Source organism: Falco naumanni, chromosome 18, assembly GCF_017639655.2.
Source record: "Falco naumanni isolate bFalNau1 chromosome 18, bFalNau1.pat, whole genome shotgun sequence".
Taxonomy (NCBI): domain Eukaryota; kingdom Metazoa; phylum Chordata; class Aves; order Falconiformes; family Falconidae; genus Falco; species Falco naumanni.
The window spans coordinates 5,519,048-5,531,096 of record NC_054071.1 but is presented as its reverse complement, the minus strand read 5'-3'; the positions used below and the strand labels follow the sequence as shown (position 1 = coordinate 5,531,096).

The following is a 12,049-nucleotide window of genomic DNA, read 5'->3' as shown; positions in this document are numbered from 1 at the left end:
TGTCACGCAGGCAAAGGGGTCTTGTATTAATTAAAAAATGGGTTTTTAACAGCCTCTGAAAATGTGGATTGCTTTCCCTCCCTGTCTGGGTAAATTCTGCAGAGAAGGAGAACTGTCCTTCCTTAAAATTAGGCTACAATGCATTTTCTCTCCTAGTGTCATAAATAATTACCCTAAGCAGAACAATGTTCTTTGCACAACTGAGCTATTTTCAGATCCATCATCGTACCCTCAGTTATATCGCCAATATATGAAATGAAAAGCAAATAAAAGGGAAAGCCTCAGTTATTTAATCATGATGTTTTTTTCCCGTTCTCATTTAAAATACTCCTCAGCTCTTTGTATAATGGAATTTATTTCTGCTGTTAACATACTCTGTAACTATTTGTCTTTTATTGCTTTAGCTCTAAGTATTTTAGGGATTTTGCCAGTGTTCAGAATATTACATTACACCTTTGCTTTTAAGAGCATTCCTCAGAACTCGATGTATCTGAGATAATGTAATGCATTCAGTATGAAAATGAAAACATTTGTAAAAGATGTCACAGTTTTCCAGAAATAAAAAATGCCACAATTACAAACAACATCCCAACTTGCAAATTATCGCTCTCTCCAAAATAAGAACTGGGCTGTCCTAAGAGTACAAATAACTACTTAAAGGAGTAAAGTTCTATAGATGTATGAATAAATTTTTGAAGGATGGAATATTTGAGTCCTGATCTAGACCTTTTTCGTTTTGTTACTGTACTATCCTTCCTGTTAACAGCAGCTCTCCATCGCAGTGCTGTTTCCAGAAATAGCTGTGACAAAGAGTGAGGTGAGGGACAACAAAACATATCTGTGAGCCATGATCAGAACCATTTTTGTACGGAGTTTGCAAAGCTGGAATAGTAATTAAAAGAGCTCAAATGTCCAAGGGCTTTTGAGCCGAACTGTGGACGTGAAGACTCGGAACAGCTTGAAACTAATAAATCTTGGAATCCGATCCTGTCACTGTCCATGCGGTATTTTTCATAACTGATATTCACTGACTCTGGCTCCAGTCCCTACATAAGGCATTACCCACCCCAACAGAAACTGTCCCAGAAATTAGATCAGGCTCCTAAATCCTGCGGAACTGCAGCGTGGGATAAGCGGGATGCCGTTGTTGCTGAATTGCCTGATCCAACGTAGGTTCCCGTTCACATACTCAAGATTGAATCGACCCTTAAAGCACAATGAGGTACCCACAGGGTCAGCTTGTAAACATGGAGGAAGACAAAGCCCTTGCCTCCAGGAATGTGCAACTCACAATGAATTTGATGGTTACAATAAAAGTATAGGGAACCAACATTAAAAGACACCAGGGTGGGAAAGAGCGTTGGCATTGAAAAAGTGATTTAACTGGGAGCGGCAGAATAAGGCTTTGTAGGATGGAGAAGGCTGCTCGAAGCACAAGGACTGAAGAAACACATTTACAAGCACAGGCACGTGCCCAGCCACCACACATCCTCCTGGGCTCACTGTCCTGTCACTTATGTCCCATGTGTTCGTAGGGGCCGGACATCTGGATTGCCCTTTGCTTTTGAACAGAGAAACCAGCTGAGAAAATGATGTCTTTCAAAGTTCTCTCTCTGCTCCTCGCGTCTCTGGGGTTTGTTTTGATGGAAGAGAACGTCTCAGGGTAAGTGTTTTGGAAAGCTCACAGTGTATTTTGAGACTCTTCCAGCTCCTCACTGGAGGCAAATGGACTCTTTCCATTGGCATCTTGGTGAGTAGGTGAGAACATGAGTCCTGAGGTAGAGCTCAGATAATAGAGACAGCCAAGCATACAAAGATGAGCACATGATAAGAGAGATATCAAACTAAAGCCCTGAGCCTTTGAGCCAGAGCCAGGAACTCCCAAGTTTTCCCTACAAACTCCATGGCTCTGGGTTAGGAGGAACAAGCTGGAAGTCAACCAGGAGAAGAAGGTTGGCTGAGAACTAGAAACAAGATGTAATCCTCTCGCATGAATGAGGGTGGGGGCACCCAGTATTTGAAATAGTCTGAAAAGATGACTGGTTACATAAAGCAGGTATGTTATAAAGACTTTCCCTATCTTTCCCTACATCAAGCAGGTATATTATAAAAACTTTCCCTATCTTTCCCTACATCAAGGAGGTATATTATAAAGACTTTCCCTCTATTTCTCAGACTCCTATTACAAAATTTCCAGCTACCACCTGAGAAGATCCAAAAGATCCCTTATTAGAGCAGGAGAGCTTGCTGCAATCCCAGATAGCAGTACTATAAAAGGATCTGTCTTGAAATCCTTCACTAACGTAGGTAGCCACCAACTGTCTGCCCTGTCAGACTGGCTCTGGTCTCAAGGTCAGCCCTCGTCTCCTGCCACTCACCCCTGAGCCTCTCGAGGATGCGGGGACAGGTTTCCTTGGCCCGAGGTGCACGGCTGGCCGGAGGCAGCCCAAGCACACTGGATGCCTGAGCTCGGAGCCGTGATCTGTGAGGATCAGGCAGGGAAAGCCTCCCTGACTCCAGGCTGCCAGCAAACACCCAGAGCTCTGCTCCTCCATCTCCTTCTGGGTGGTCAGACACGAGCTGCCATCGCGTTCGCAGCCAGCAGAACCCACGAGGAGCTCAGTGCGGGAACAGTCACCGGCTCCAAGGGGGATCCAAAGTGATCACAAAACCTCGCAGACTGTAGGGAGCACGTGGGCCACTGGGGCAGCCCAGGCGAAGCAGGACTCACTCTTGCCTCTGTGCTCTTCCCCCAGTTTAAGCATCAGCATCCCCAGTGCCAGACCAGTGCAGCGGCGCTACTCCGAGGCCACCCTGGCAAGCGACTACAGCCGCACGATGGACACCATGCTGAAGAAGAACTTTGTGGAGTGGTTGCTGGCCAGACGGGAGAAGAAAAGCGAGTAAGTGCGTAGACTCCCAACGCTCCTACGGTCCAAACCGACAGCTGCTGTCAGCCGACCTATGGCTACAGAAGGATGGGGAGCCGAGGTTCTTCCTGGACCGCAGCAGTGATTCTCCAGGGAGCTGGTTTTCTTTATTTCTTGTATTTTCATAAGTCCTATAACGTTTCTGCTCTGTCAGACAGCACAGCTACCCCGCTCCCTGCCCGAGCCCGCCGCCCGCCCTGCCGGTGGTGGGGGGAGGGAGCCGGGTGCGGGGAACGCGGCGTTGTGGCGCCCCCTGGTGGCGCCGCCCGGCATCGCCCCGTTCCGCCCTTGCAGCAGCGCCGCGGAGCTGCGCAGGAGGGAAGCTGAGCCCCGAGGTCCAGCTGGGGACGGTCAGAGCTTCGACCTGGGCGCTCAGGGAGCCAAGGACTTCTTCACCTGGCTGCTGAAAGCCAAGAAAAACCAGAGGTGAGACTGGAGAACAGGTCTGGTCACTGGGAGGGGTGAGGTCTCCAAGAGTTTTGGAGAGTTTGGGGGCAGGTGTCAGTGGTAACGGTGTCAAGTAGGAAAATGAGAGGATTTTGATTTCAAAAGGAAATTTCACATTTCGCCATTCCGCCTCATGAGTGAGGAAAAGAACAAAGACTAAAAAAAGCTTCTCTAGATTTTAAATTTCTCAGAACACACACACCAAATTTACAAAAACATAGATGATTGGGGTCATCTTTTGTTTTGCAAATGTCAGCACAGCTTCATCAAACCCCAGCACTTTGATAAGGTCAAGATGCGGACTTTTGACAGGGCTGAAGCGCATCCACTCCTCTAACATCACCCTAACAGAGAAGTCAAAATGAAGTGCTTTGACCTAATCAAAACAAAGCCCTCTCAAAAGAAAACTCCCCAGCGAAAATGAGATGAAATTGATACATTTCTACAAAACATTTTGATTTGATCAAATCAAGCCATGGGGGGGAAAGAAAAAAAAACAAAACCCAACCCACTCGTTCACACTCTCAGCACCTGACCGGTTCATTTTTTAAAAAAGAAACAAAACGGTTCATTCCTTGGATCACCGCTACAAGCTCTCATTATGAAGAGCCTGTCATCTAAACGCGAAACCAGGCAGGAGAGATGCCTGCCTGACCCAGGAGGAATTTCCCAGTTTGTTTCTGATCTGAGCATCCCCAGTTAAAGGCACAGATTTTTTTTTATTTTTGTTTTTTTTTTAAGATGTAATTATCTTAAAATCATCACGGTTACAATGGCGATACGAGCTCACTTGGAACAGGTACCTCTGGGCAAGGTAACCGAGTCCATATGGAGCATTCTGGTGCTGCAGCTCGTGCCTGCCTTTCCCAAGCCATCTGGCTGTGAGCGTGCTTGTGTATCTCAGCCCTGCGCGGCTTTGTGCTGTGTCAGCATATCCACAGCCTGTCAATAGCCTGTTTCACCTCCCCCAGTCTTAGCTTATGTCACAAATGTTCAAAAAGCAAATTAGACACGAGTCCAAGGAAAAATCTGTTCTCAGGCACTTTATATATTAAAAAAAAACAACACACAAACCACTGACAAATGAATGAGGGATACATTTCCTTTCTGTAACATGAAGGGGATTTTACAAAACCTAACAGGTTGCTGCTGGTTAGTCCTAAAATGGTGGCGAGAAGGGGAAAAAAAGCACTTACCGCACACAGCCCACATCCTTCAGGCACAATCCTAGCCTCTTCTGGCAAAATAAATGGAATTTCTAACTACAGGGAGTCATGGGACAGTCACCCAGAACAAGAATCTGGGGGCATTTGTTGTCTTTTGCAGCCTTTGCATGAAAACTGCTTTAGAAACCAGGGTGCAGGGGATGACCCGGGGTGGGGGAAACGAGCAAAGTTCTGGTTCACAGAGGTGTCTCAGGCCAAGCACTCAGAAAATCAGACACCGAGAATCGCTAGTCATACTGAAAATACAAAATCAAAGAAACGAGGGCTTTGAGGGATCTCAAGAGGTCACTCAGTCTGACCTCTGCTCCAAAGCAGGATCAACTCGCCCTAAACTGTTCCTGACAGATGTTTGTCTAACCTGTTCTGGGGGGGGAGGTGGAGGGGGGAAGGGAAACCTTTGATGCTAGAGATTAATCAGCTTGATTAGCTTCATTTGAAAAAAAAATTGTTTGCTAGTGTCTCCCTTAATCTCCTTAATTGCAAATAAAAAACAGGACTTGCAGGGGGGAAAGTCCTTCTCGGAAACAAAGACTTTCCTTTGTGAGTTGGGAGTGTAGATGCCGCTTCACCCACGCTCTGCCTTTGTTTTGATGCCTGCTGGGTCTAGGAGGAGGTGGGGTGCAGGGGGGGTCACTGCACAGCTCCCCCTCGTCCCCCCAGCCGGATAGACATGCTCACCGCCAGGCAGCCCATACACGCCAAGATCAAGGCACTGTTGTGTGCAAGGAGCTCACCATGTCAGAGAGGTTAAAGCTTTTTTGTGGGTTTCTCTCAGTCAAAGACAGTAGAAGACGAGGAAAATAAAATATCCCTGTGAACTTGAGGAGATGGGGAAAAGAAGCTGTTATGTACTGCATCTGGATTGTTGCCTCTCCTCTGTCTTCATGGCATGGCACATTTCTTGCAGTTTTACTTCTCTGGAAGGTACAGAAGGTTTGAAGGATGTTTTGAACCAGGACTTTCTGACATGGCTGATGTCGACTGATCTCTGCAGACCAGCGTGAGTGGCTGTTCTACCCATTCCCGGTGTTACAAGCATCCCTAGAGAACTCTTCCCAGCCCTCGTCCCCAAAGCCACTTGCTGCAGTGCTCAATCAAGGAATTTAGGATTTCTTTAGATAACCACTGAGTGCTTACAGGGCACAGCTCAGCTGGATTTGACTGGAGAGTTAAGAGCTCTGGCCAGAGTTTGGTCCTGCAAAAGTATCCTCAGCTCATTGATACAACAAAGATGGGGAAAGACAGATTCCAAAAAAATTGCTGTCTATAGAGCAGGGAGGTTAGTAAAGCCTTTCCCCCTCTTTTTAATGAGAAAATAGAGGTGTCTTTTTTTTCTGTGCATTGTACACTGCTACGAAAGGCTTTCAGAGAGAAACACAAGTAACCAGGATGCAAAAGGTGCAGGGGAGGGCCCCAAGGAGGCTCCAGGGAACAGCGAGCCCATCCTATGCTTAGCCGAGTAAGACAAAGTCACCATCTATTAAAAAAAACAAGCGAGAAAAGAGCTGTTTATGCTAATGGCAAAAGTTGGCATAAGAACAAAAAGGGATGAACTGGCCATGAATAAATGTAGGTTGGAAATAAGAGGCAGCTCTGTGCTACAGACAATTCCAGGCAGCTTGGTCAGACAATATGAGCCGAGTGGCCGGCCAGCCGGCCAGGGAAAACAAATAACTGTTGAGCTCATACTGCAGCCTTTCCTGCGGAGAAACACTGATTTGCATCTCTCTCCTCTACCCAGCTGCTGGCTGGTTTTTGGGGTTTTTTTTCCTCAAAACTTGTAGGTACTTACTATTAGATACTAACTTGGAGTCACATCTTGCTATCAAAATGGATTTACAAAGTATCCGGGGGGGGTGGTCGCTAGGGAAGGCGAGAAACTTGTGCCTTGTTTCCTATCGGAACCAAATGAAAACGGGTTAAGCGCCACACCGCAGGAATTGATGTTTTTCTCTCCCACTTCTGCTTTGTCAGGACTGCGTAGCTCCAGGACCCCCCAGGGAACGCTCTCCTCACCCCAGCAAGACCCGCGAGGAGGAGGAAGGGACCCTACATTCACTCCCTTCTGTGCGTATTGTCCGTTTTGCTAATGCAAGCAATAAAGAGTTGAGTTTGAAGCTGAAGTAAGATTCGGAGAAGAACCAATTTGGGGATGGGCTATAAAATATGAGTTAAAAAAAATACGTATGTCCTTTCAAACAAGGTTGTTAAGAGTCACCCGCCGTGTATGCCAGCGAGGGGGCCGGCGGGATTCCCACACAGGATTTGCGGTGTTCGGGACCCAACAAACCGGGCTGGGAGCTGGGCTGCCCCAACACAGGCGCCCCCGGCTCGCCCTCCCGCCTGACCCCCAGCGTGGAGGGGCCCCTCCCACAGAGGGGACCCCCCCTTCCAAACTGGGACTTACCTCCATCTGCGGGGGCAGGCTTACCTGAGTTGGGCTCGCCCTGGGGGAGGCTGAAGCCCCCCTGCACTGAGGGCTAGCCCCCCACTCCTGCGGGGGGACCCCTTCCCCCAAGGAGGGACTTACGTTCGTTTGGGGGGCTCCCCCCACCTCGGGGGAGACTGAATCCCCCTCCACTGAGGGTTACCCCCAACCCGGGGGGGGGGGGCCCTACCCAAACAGGTACTTAACTCCATTTCGGGGGGCCACCTGTACCCGAACCGAGCTCCCCCCACCCCAGAGGCGGACTCCCCCCACCCCCAAAGAGGTGACCCCCCAAAGAGGGACTCAAATCTATTGGGGGGGGGGGGGGGGGTCATGCCTACCCGAACAGGGCTCCCCCCACCCCGGGGGAGCCTGAAACCCCCCTCCAGTGAGGGCAACCCCCCCGCCCCGGGGGGGACCCCTCCCACGGAGCGTCCCCCCGCAAACGGGCCTCCCCCCCCGGGGGACCCAACCCCAGCAGGGTCTCGTCCTCCCCCCGTGCACACACACACAAGGACCCCCCGCGCGGTCTGGGCCCCCCAGCGCCCCCGCCCTCGGGAGGGGTGACGGGGGGGCCCTGTCACACGAGGGGGCCCGGTCACGCGGCGCGGCCCCGCCCCTGCCGTGCGTCGCCCCGCCCGTCGCGGGGAGATGACGTCACGCGGCGCGGCGGGGCCGGGATGCACCGGCGGGGGGTGGGCGCCGGCGCCATCGCCAAGAAGAAGCTCGCGGAGGTGAGGGGCGTCGAGGTCTCGCTGGGGAGGGGGGCGGGATCGGGGGGGCGGCGACCGGGCCCGGTGCGGGGGGTGTCAGGCCCGTGGGCAGCGGCCCCGGCCCGTGGAGGGGTACCAGAGCCGCTGGGACGGGGCAGCACCCTCCGGGCCCCTGCGGAGGCGGGCAGGACCCCCGGTCTTGGGTGGAGGGAGCTGCCCAGCGCCATTAGTCCCGCGTGAGGGGGGCCAGGACCCCCGGTCTTGGGTGGTGGGAGCTGCCCAGCGCCATTAGTACCCTGTGAGGGGGGCCAGGACCCTTCAGCCCTGTGGCAGGGGGTGCCAGGCTCGGTGTGGGGCCATCCCTGTTCTCACATCTGCCATCCCCGGTGGGCTCCCTGCTTGCCCAGGGCACTGGTCCGCATGTCCTCCTGGTTCAGCCATCCTTACGGAGCATCTCTCTCATCCAGTTCTGGTTTCTGGTCCCCCTGCAGCACTGCCTCCATCGTCCTGTTTTCTTCCTGCAGGCGAAGTACAAGGAGCGAGGGACGGTCCTGGCCGAAGACCAGCTCGCCCAGGTGGGAGCTCCCCTGCTGCCCCGGCAGCAGCAATAACTGGCTGTGAGCCCAGCCCAAACCTGGCCTTTGCTTCCCGCTCTGCTTTGGTGTCCGGAGCGTTACCCATGAGCAGCGTGGGTAACAACGGCACCCGTTAGGCTGCCTTTCCCGCACAGAGCTGGGGTGTTTGCTGCAAGTCTTGCACTGCCTCCCTTCTCGAGACCTCGGCAACATCTCATTTCTGTAGAACTGCTTCTGTGTACATCACTGGGTCACTGCTGCCCCCCTCAAGCCTATCTCTTGGCCTTCGCTTTGTCTTATCTCCACTGTGGTCTGATACTGGTTTGTATTCAGTATTAAAAGTGTGCATGTGGAGAATTCTGATTTCACTGAGTGATTTTTATCTTGTTTCCTTCCTTTAAGACCACTGGGGCCATCAGCACTGGGTAGGCAGCACGTCAGAGACCTCAGTGTTTCTTGAGGATTCTGCTCACTCAGTGCCTGTGTGGGCTGCCTTGGCAGAAAAACCACATTAAATAAGCGCGAACACAGAAACGCTTCTCTGCGATTCTCTTTCAGATGTCTAAGCAGCTGGACATGTTTAAGACCAACTTAGAAGAGTTTGCTAGCAAGCACAAGCAAGAGATCCGTAAAAACCCTGAGTTCCGGGTCCAGTTCCAGGATATGTGTGCAACGATCGGAGTGGATCCTTTGGCATGTGAGGAACAGGCACGGGGGTTAACGACCTCGCTGATCTCTCACTGTAAACAGGTCGCACTGAAGCTGGTGGCAGCTGTCCCCGAGCGAAGCTGATGGGGTTTTGACTCACAGGGCTTGTGAACTGGTGCAGTGTACTTTTGGGTGCTGTTTACTTAAAAGGGTGGGAGGAAAACGGGTGGAGATAACCAAAACTGTTGGACTTGGTGATCTTAAAGGTCTTTTCCAACCCAAACAATTCTATGATTCTATAAAGTGGAGACTTTTCATTAACAGACCTGAGTCCTCACAGTGAGGTTTGTGAGCAGCCTGCTTCACATCAGTAACTGTTAAGGAAGAATATTTTGCCCAGTGCTCCAACTGCTTTCCCCTTTCTCACTTCACAGCCGGTAAAGGATTCTGGTCAGAGATGCTGGGAGTTGGAGACTTTTACTACGAGCTGGGTGTGCAGATCATTGAAGTTTGCTTGGCTCTGAAACACAGGAATGGAGGTGAGGATCCCACTCTGGTTTCTCTGAGATACAGCTAATAGGAGGACAGATACCTTTTCGCTGTGGAAAATGAGTTGCATTGCTCTGTGTAGCGTTCTTTACTAGATCTCACAAATTACCAAGATGGCAGTTAAGTCTTCCTTGTTCCTCAAAAGCCTCATTTTGTTTCTACAACACGTTACAGCTACCACTGATAATCAGCCAGCTTTAGTGATTCCTACAGAAATCAACGAGCTCTGCCCTGTTTAGGTAACAAAACCATAACTCACAGTATCATGGGGAAGGAGTGGGGGTCAGTGACAATCCTGAAGGATTACAAAACTGCCAGGTTACTGCTTTGAACCTGGCAGTAAGCTTGTCTCCGAAGGATCACAGCAATATTCAGAAGAGCTGGAATACCAGTGATAAGTGCCTAATGAAAAGGTAGTAGATGTTCTTCATTCCAAAGGGGCAATCTGAGACCAGGACTGGGCTACAGCAAAGCCAGTTGAAGCCTGAGTCTTGTGGGAAAAGGCAACAGCTGACTGCCGCATGTTAGTCCTGGGAACAGAAGGGACTCAGTGCTTATCCCACCCAGTGCTTGATTCTGGGAACAATGAACAGCCACTTGTAAAATGGAAGGCAGGGGTGAGCCAGTGGCAAACGCACAAAAGACCCTTGACTGCTCTTGCTGGAGTAATCGTATTGCTATGCAGTAATGCTTTCCTGTCCTCTTTTGTTGACTCTTAGGTCTGATAACATTGGAAGAACTTCATCAGCAAGTGCTGAAGGGAAGGGGGAAGTTTGCTCAGGATGTCAGCCAGTGAGTGTCTGCGTAAAGGGGAATCAAGTAGATTTGGGGAAGAAAAGGGGGTGACTGATCTCCAGCTGTGATGGGACTCCAAATTTGACTTCTGTCAATGGAGTCACTTACACATGATCCACATTTAATGACTTAACCATTTCAGAAAGCAGCAGTGTGCTTTCTCTGGGAGCCCTAAGGTGTAAAGGACTGTTGCCTTGAGCTGGAGACAGTTGGTTCCCTGAAAATCCAGCTCTCTTACTGCCACAATCTGCTGGAGCGGCTCTGGGCTCCCGAGCTGTAAGGGAGGGACTCGGGTATCATTACAGAATCAGACTTCAGGACACAACTTGCCATGATCACAAACTGGGGCTGAATCTTAAAGTTTAACACTTGCAGCTCCGGTGCCACCAGTGTGTGTCTAACGCAAGTCTGCACTTCTGAAGGGGGGCACAGATATACTATACCTGTATAATATATATACTTATATAATAACACTAATTCTAAATTGCTTTATAAAAAAAAATTCAGCTGTTGTTTACCTGAAACTGGAGCAAGCTCCAAGGGGCTGTTCTTGCCCATAGCTTCTGCACATCAAGCCTTCATTTACAGAATGTAGTGTGCAGTTTGAGAGAGGCTCTCTAAAGCCTTGCACTGACCTCTGCTTCTCAGGGATGATCTCCTTCGTGCCATCAAGAAACTGAAGGTCTTGGGGAACGGCTTTGGGATTATCCCTGTTGGCGGAACATATCTGATCCAGTCAGTGCCAGCTGAACTGAACATGGATCACACTGTCGTCTTGCAGCTGGCAGAGGTATTGAGCCAGGAGATTTTAAAATACAACCACCTTGAAAGAACCTTATTGCTTCCATGATGAGAAACTGATTAGACCAGGCCTGCAGGCAAAACTGTCCACACTCTTTTAAACTATGGACTTAATTCTTGACTATAAGCAGAGAGTATTTTTCTTCTTTTTTTCAGAAAAAGGGCTATGTAACAGTCAGTGAGATCAGGTCCAGTCTTAAGTGGGAGACGGAACGTGCAAAGCAAGTGCTGGTACGTATGAAGGTCTCACGTGCACGGAGTTCAGTGACAATGTAGAGTGACTGCTCGCGCAGCCCTGCAGCAGACACCTGGCCGGGGACATGTTATCACAACACACACAGGGGATACTAAGCCTGCTGGTTGACCAAAGGCAGAGTACGTGCTGCGTAAGCAGAGCGAGGAAAGCGGAATCTCAGTAGCTGCATATATTCCTGTGGCTTCGCTAAGCTCCATTAAAACTTGAATCTTCTTAGCTCAGGTCCTACACAAACATGGGCATGGCTGGATGTCTGAACTATATTTCTCCTGGTCAAGTTGAGTAAAAATTACTGTAGCCCAAACTCTACGCTCTCCCTTACCCTCGAATAAATATGGGGTCAGCCCTCTATTGTGAATGGCTTCTCAGCCATTTAGTTAAGTTTCACTCACAGTTTCCGCTCTGTCTGTATAGGAACACTTGCTGAAGGAAGGAATGGCCTGGCTGGATATGCAGGCAGCAGGAGAACCTCAGTACTGGCTGCCCGCTCTCTTTACGGAGCTGTACTCTCAGGAAATCACTCCAGAGGAAGCCAAGGAGGCAATACCTTGACTGCTACATGTTCTGTGCCTGTATACAATTCTTCCTGTGAGGTTATTTGCATATCACCTGAAACACAGGGACAGTGGACTTGAAATAAAAGTTTTGTAAAAAGTGTCTAGCTTGAAAAGTTTACCAGGA

General features: G+C 50.0%; 2 protein-coding genes across 2 annotated transcripts; both read left to right on the top strand.

Moving 5' to 3' along the window:
* Nucleotides 1–1,592: 1,592 nt before the first annotated feature.
* LOC121098928 (gastric inhibitory polypeptide) lies at nucleotides 1,593–6,726 on the top strand. The gene is made up of 5 exons (XM_040617444.1): nucleotides 1,593–1,663; nucleotides 2,757–2,903; nucleotides 3,225–3,356; nucleotides 5,511–5,603; nucleotides 6,578–6,726. The coding sequence occupies exons 1-5, from the start codon at nucleotides 1,593–1,595 to the stop codon at nucleotides 6,585–6,587; spliced, it is 453 nt and encodes a 150-aa protein (XP_040473378.1). The 3' UTR covers nucleotides 6,588–6,726.
* A 953-nt stretch (nucleotides 6,727–7,679) lies between these two features.
* SNF8 (SNF8 subunit of ESCRT-II) lies at nucleotides 7,680–12,025 on the top strand. The gene is made up of 8 exons (XM_040617442.1): nucleotides 7,680–7,765; nucleotides 8,269–8,319; nucleotides 8,878–9,016; nucleotides 9,402–9,506; nucleotides 10,236–10,308; nucleotides 10,960–11,101; nucleotides 11,269–11,343; nucleotides 11,783–12,025. The coding sequence occupies exons 1-8, from the start codon at nucleotides 7,712–7,714 to the stop codon at nucleotides 11,918–11,920; spliced, it is 777 nt and encodes a 258-aa protein (XP_040473376.1). The 5' UTR covers nucleotides 7,680–7,711; the 3' UTR covers nucleotides 11,921–12,025.
* Nucleotides 12,026–12,049: the final 24 nt, after the last annotated feature.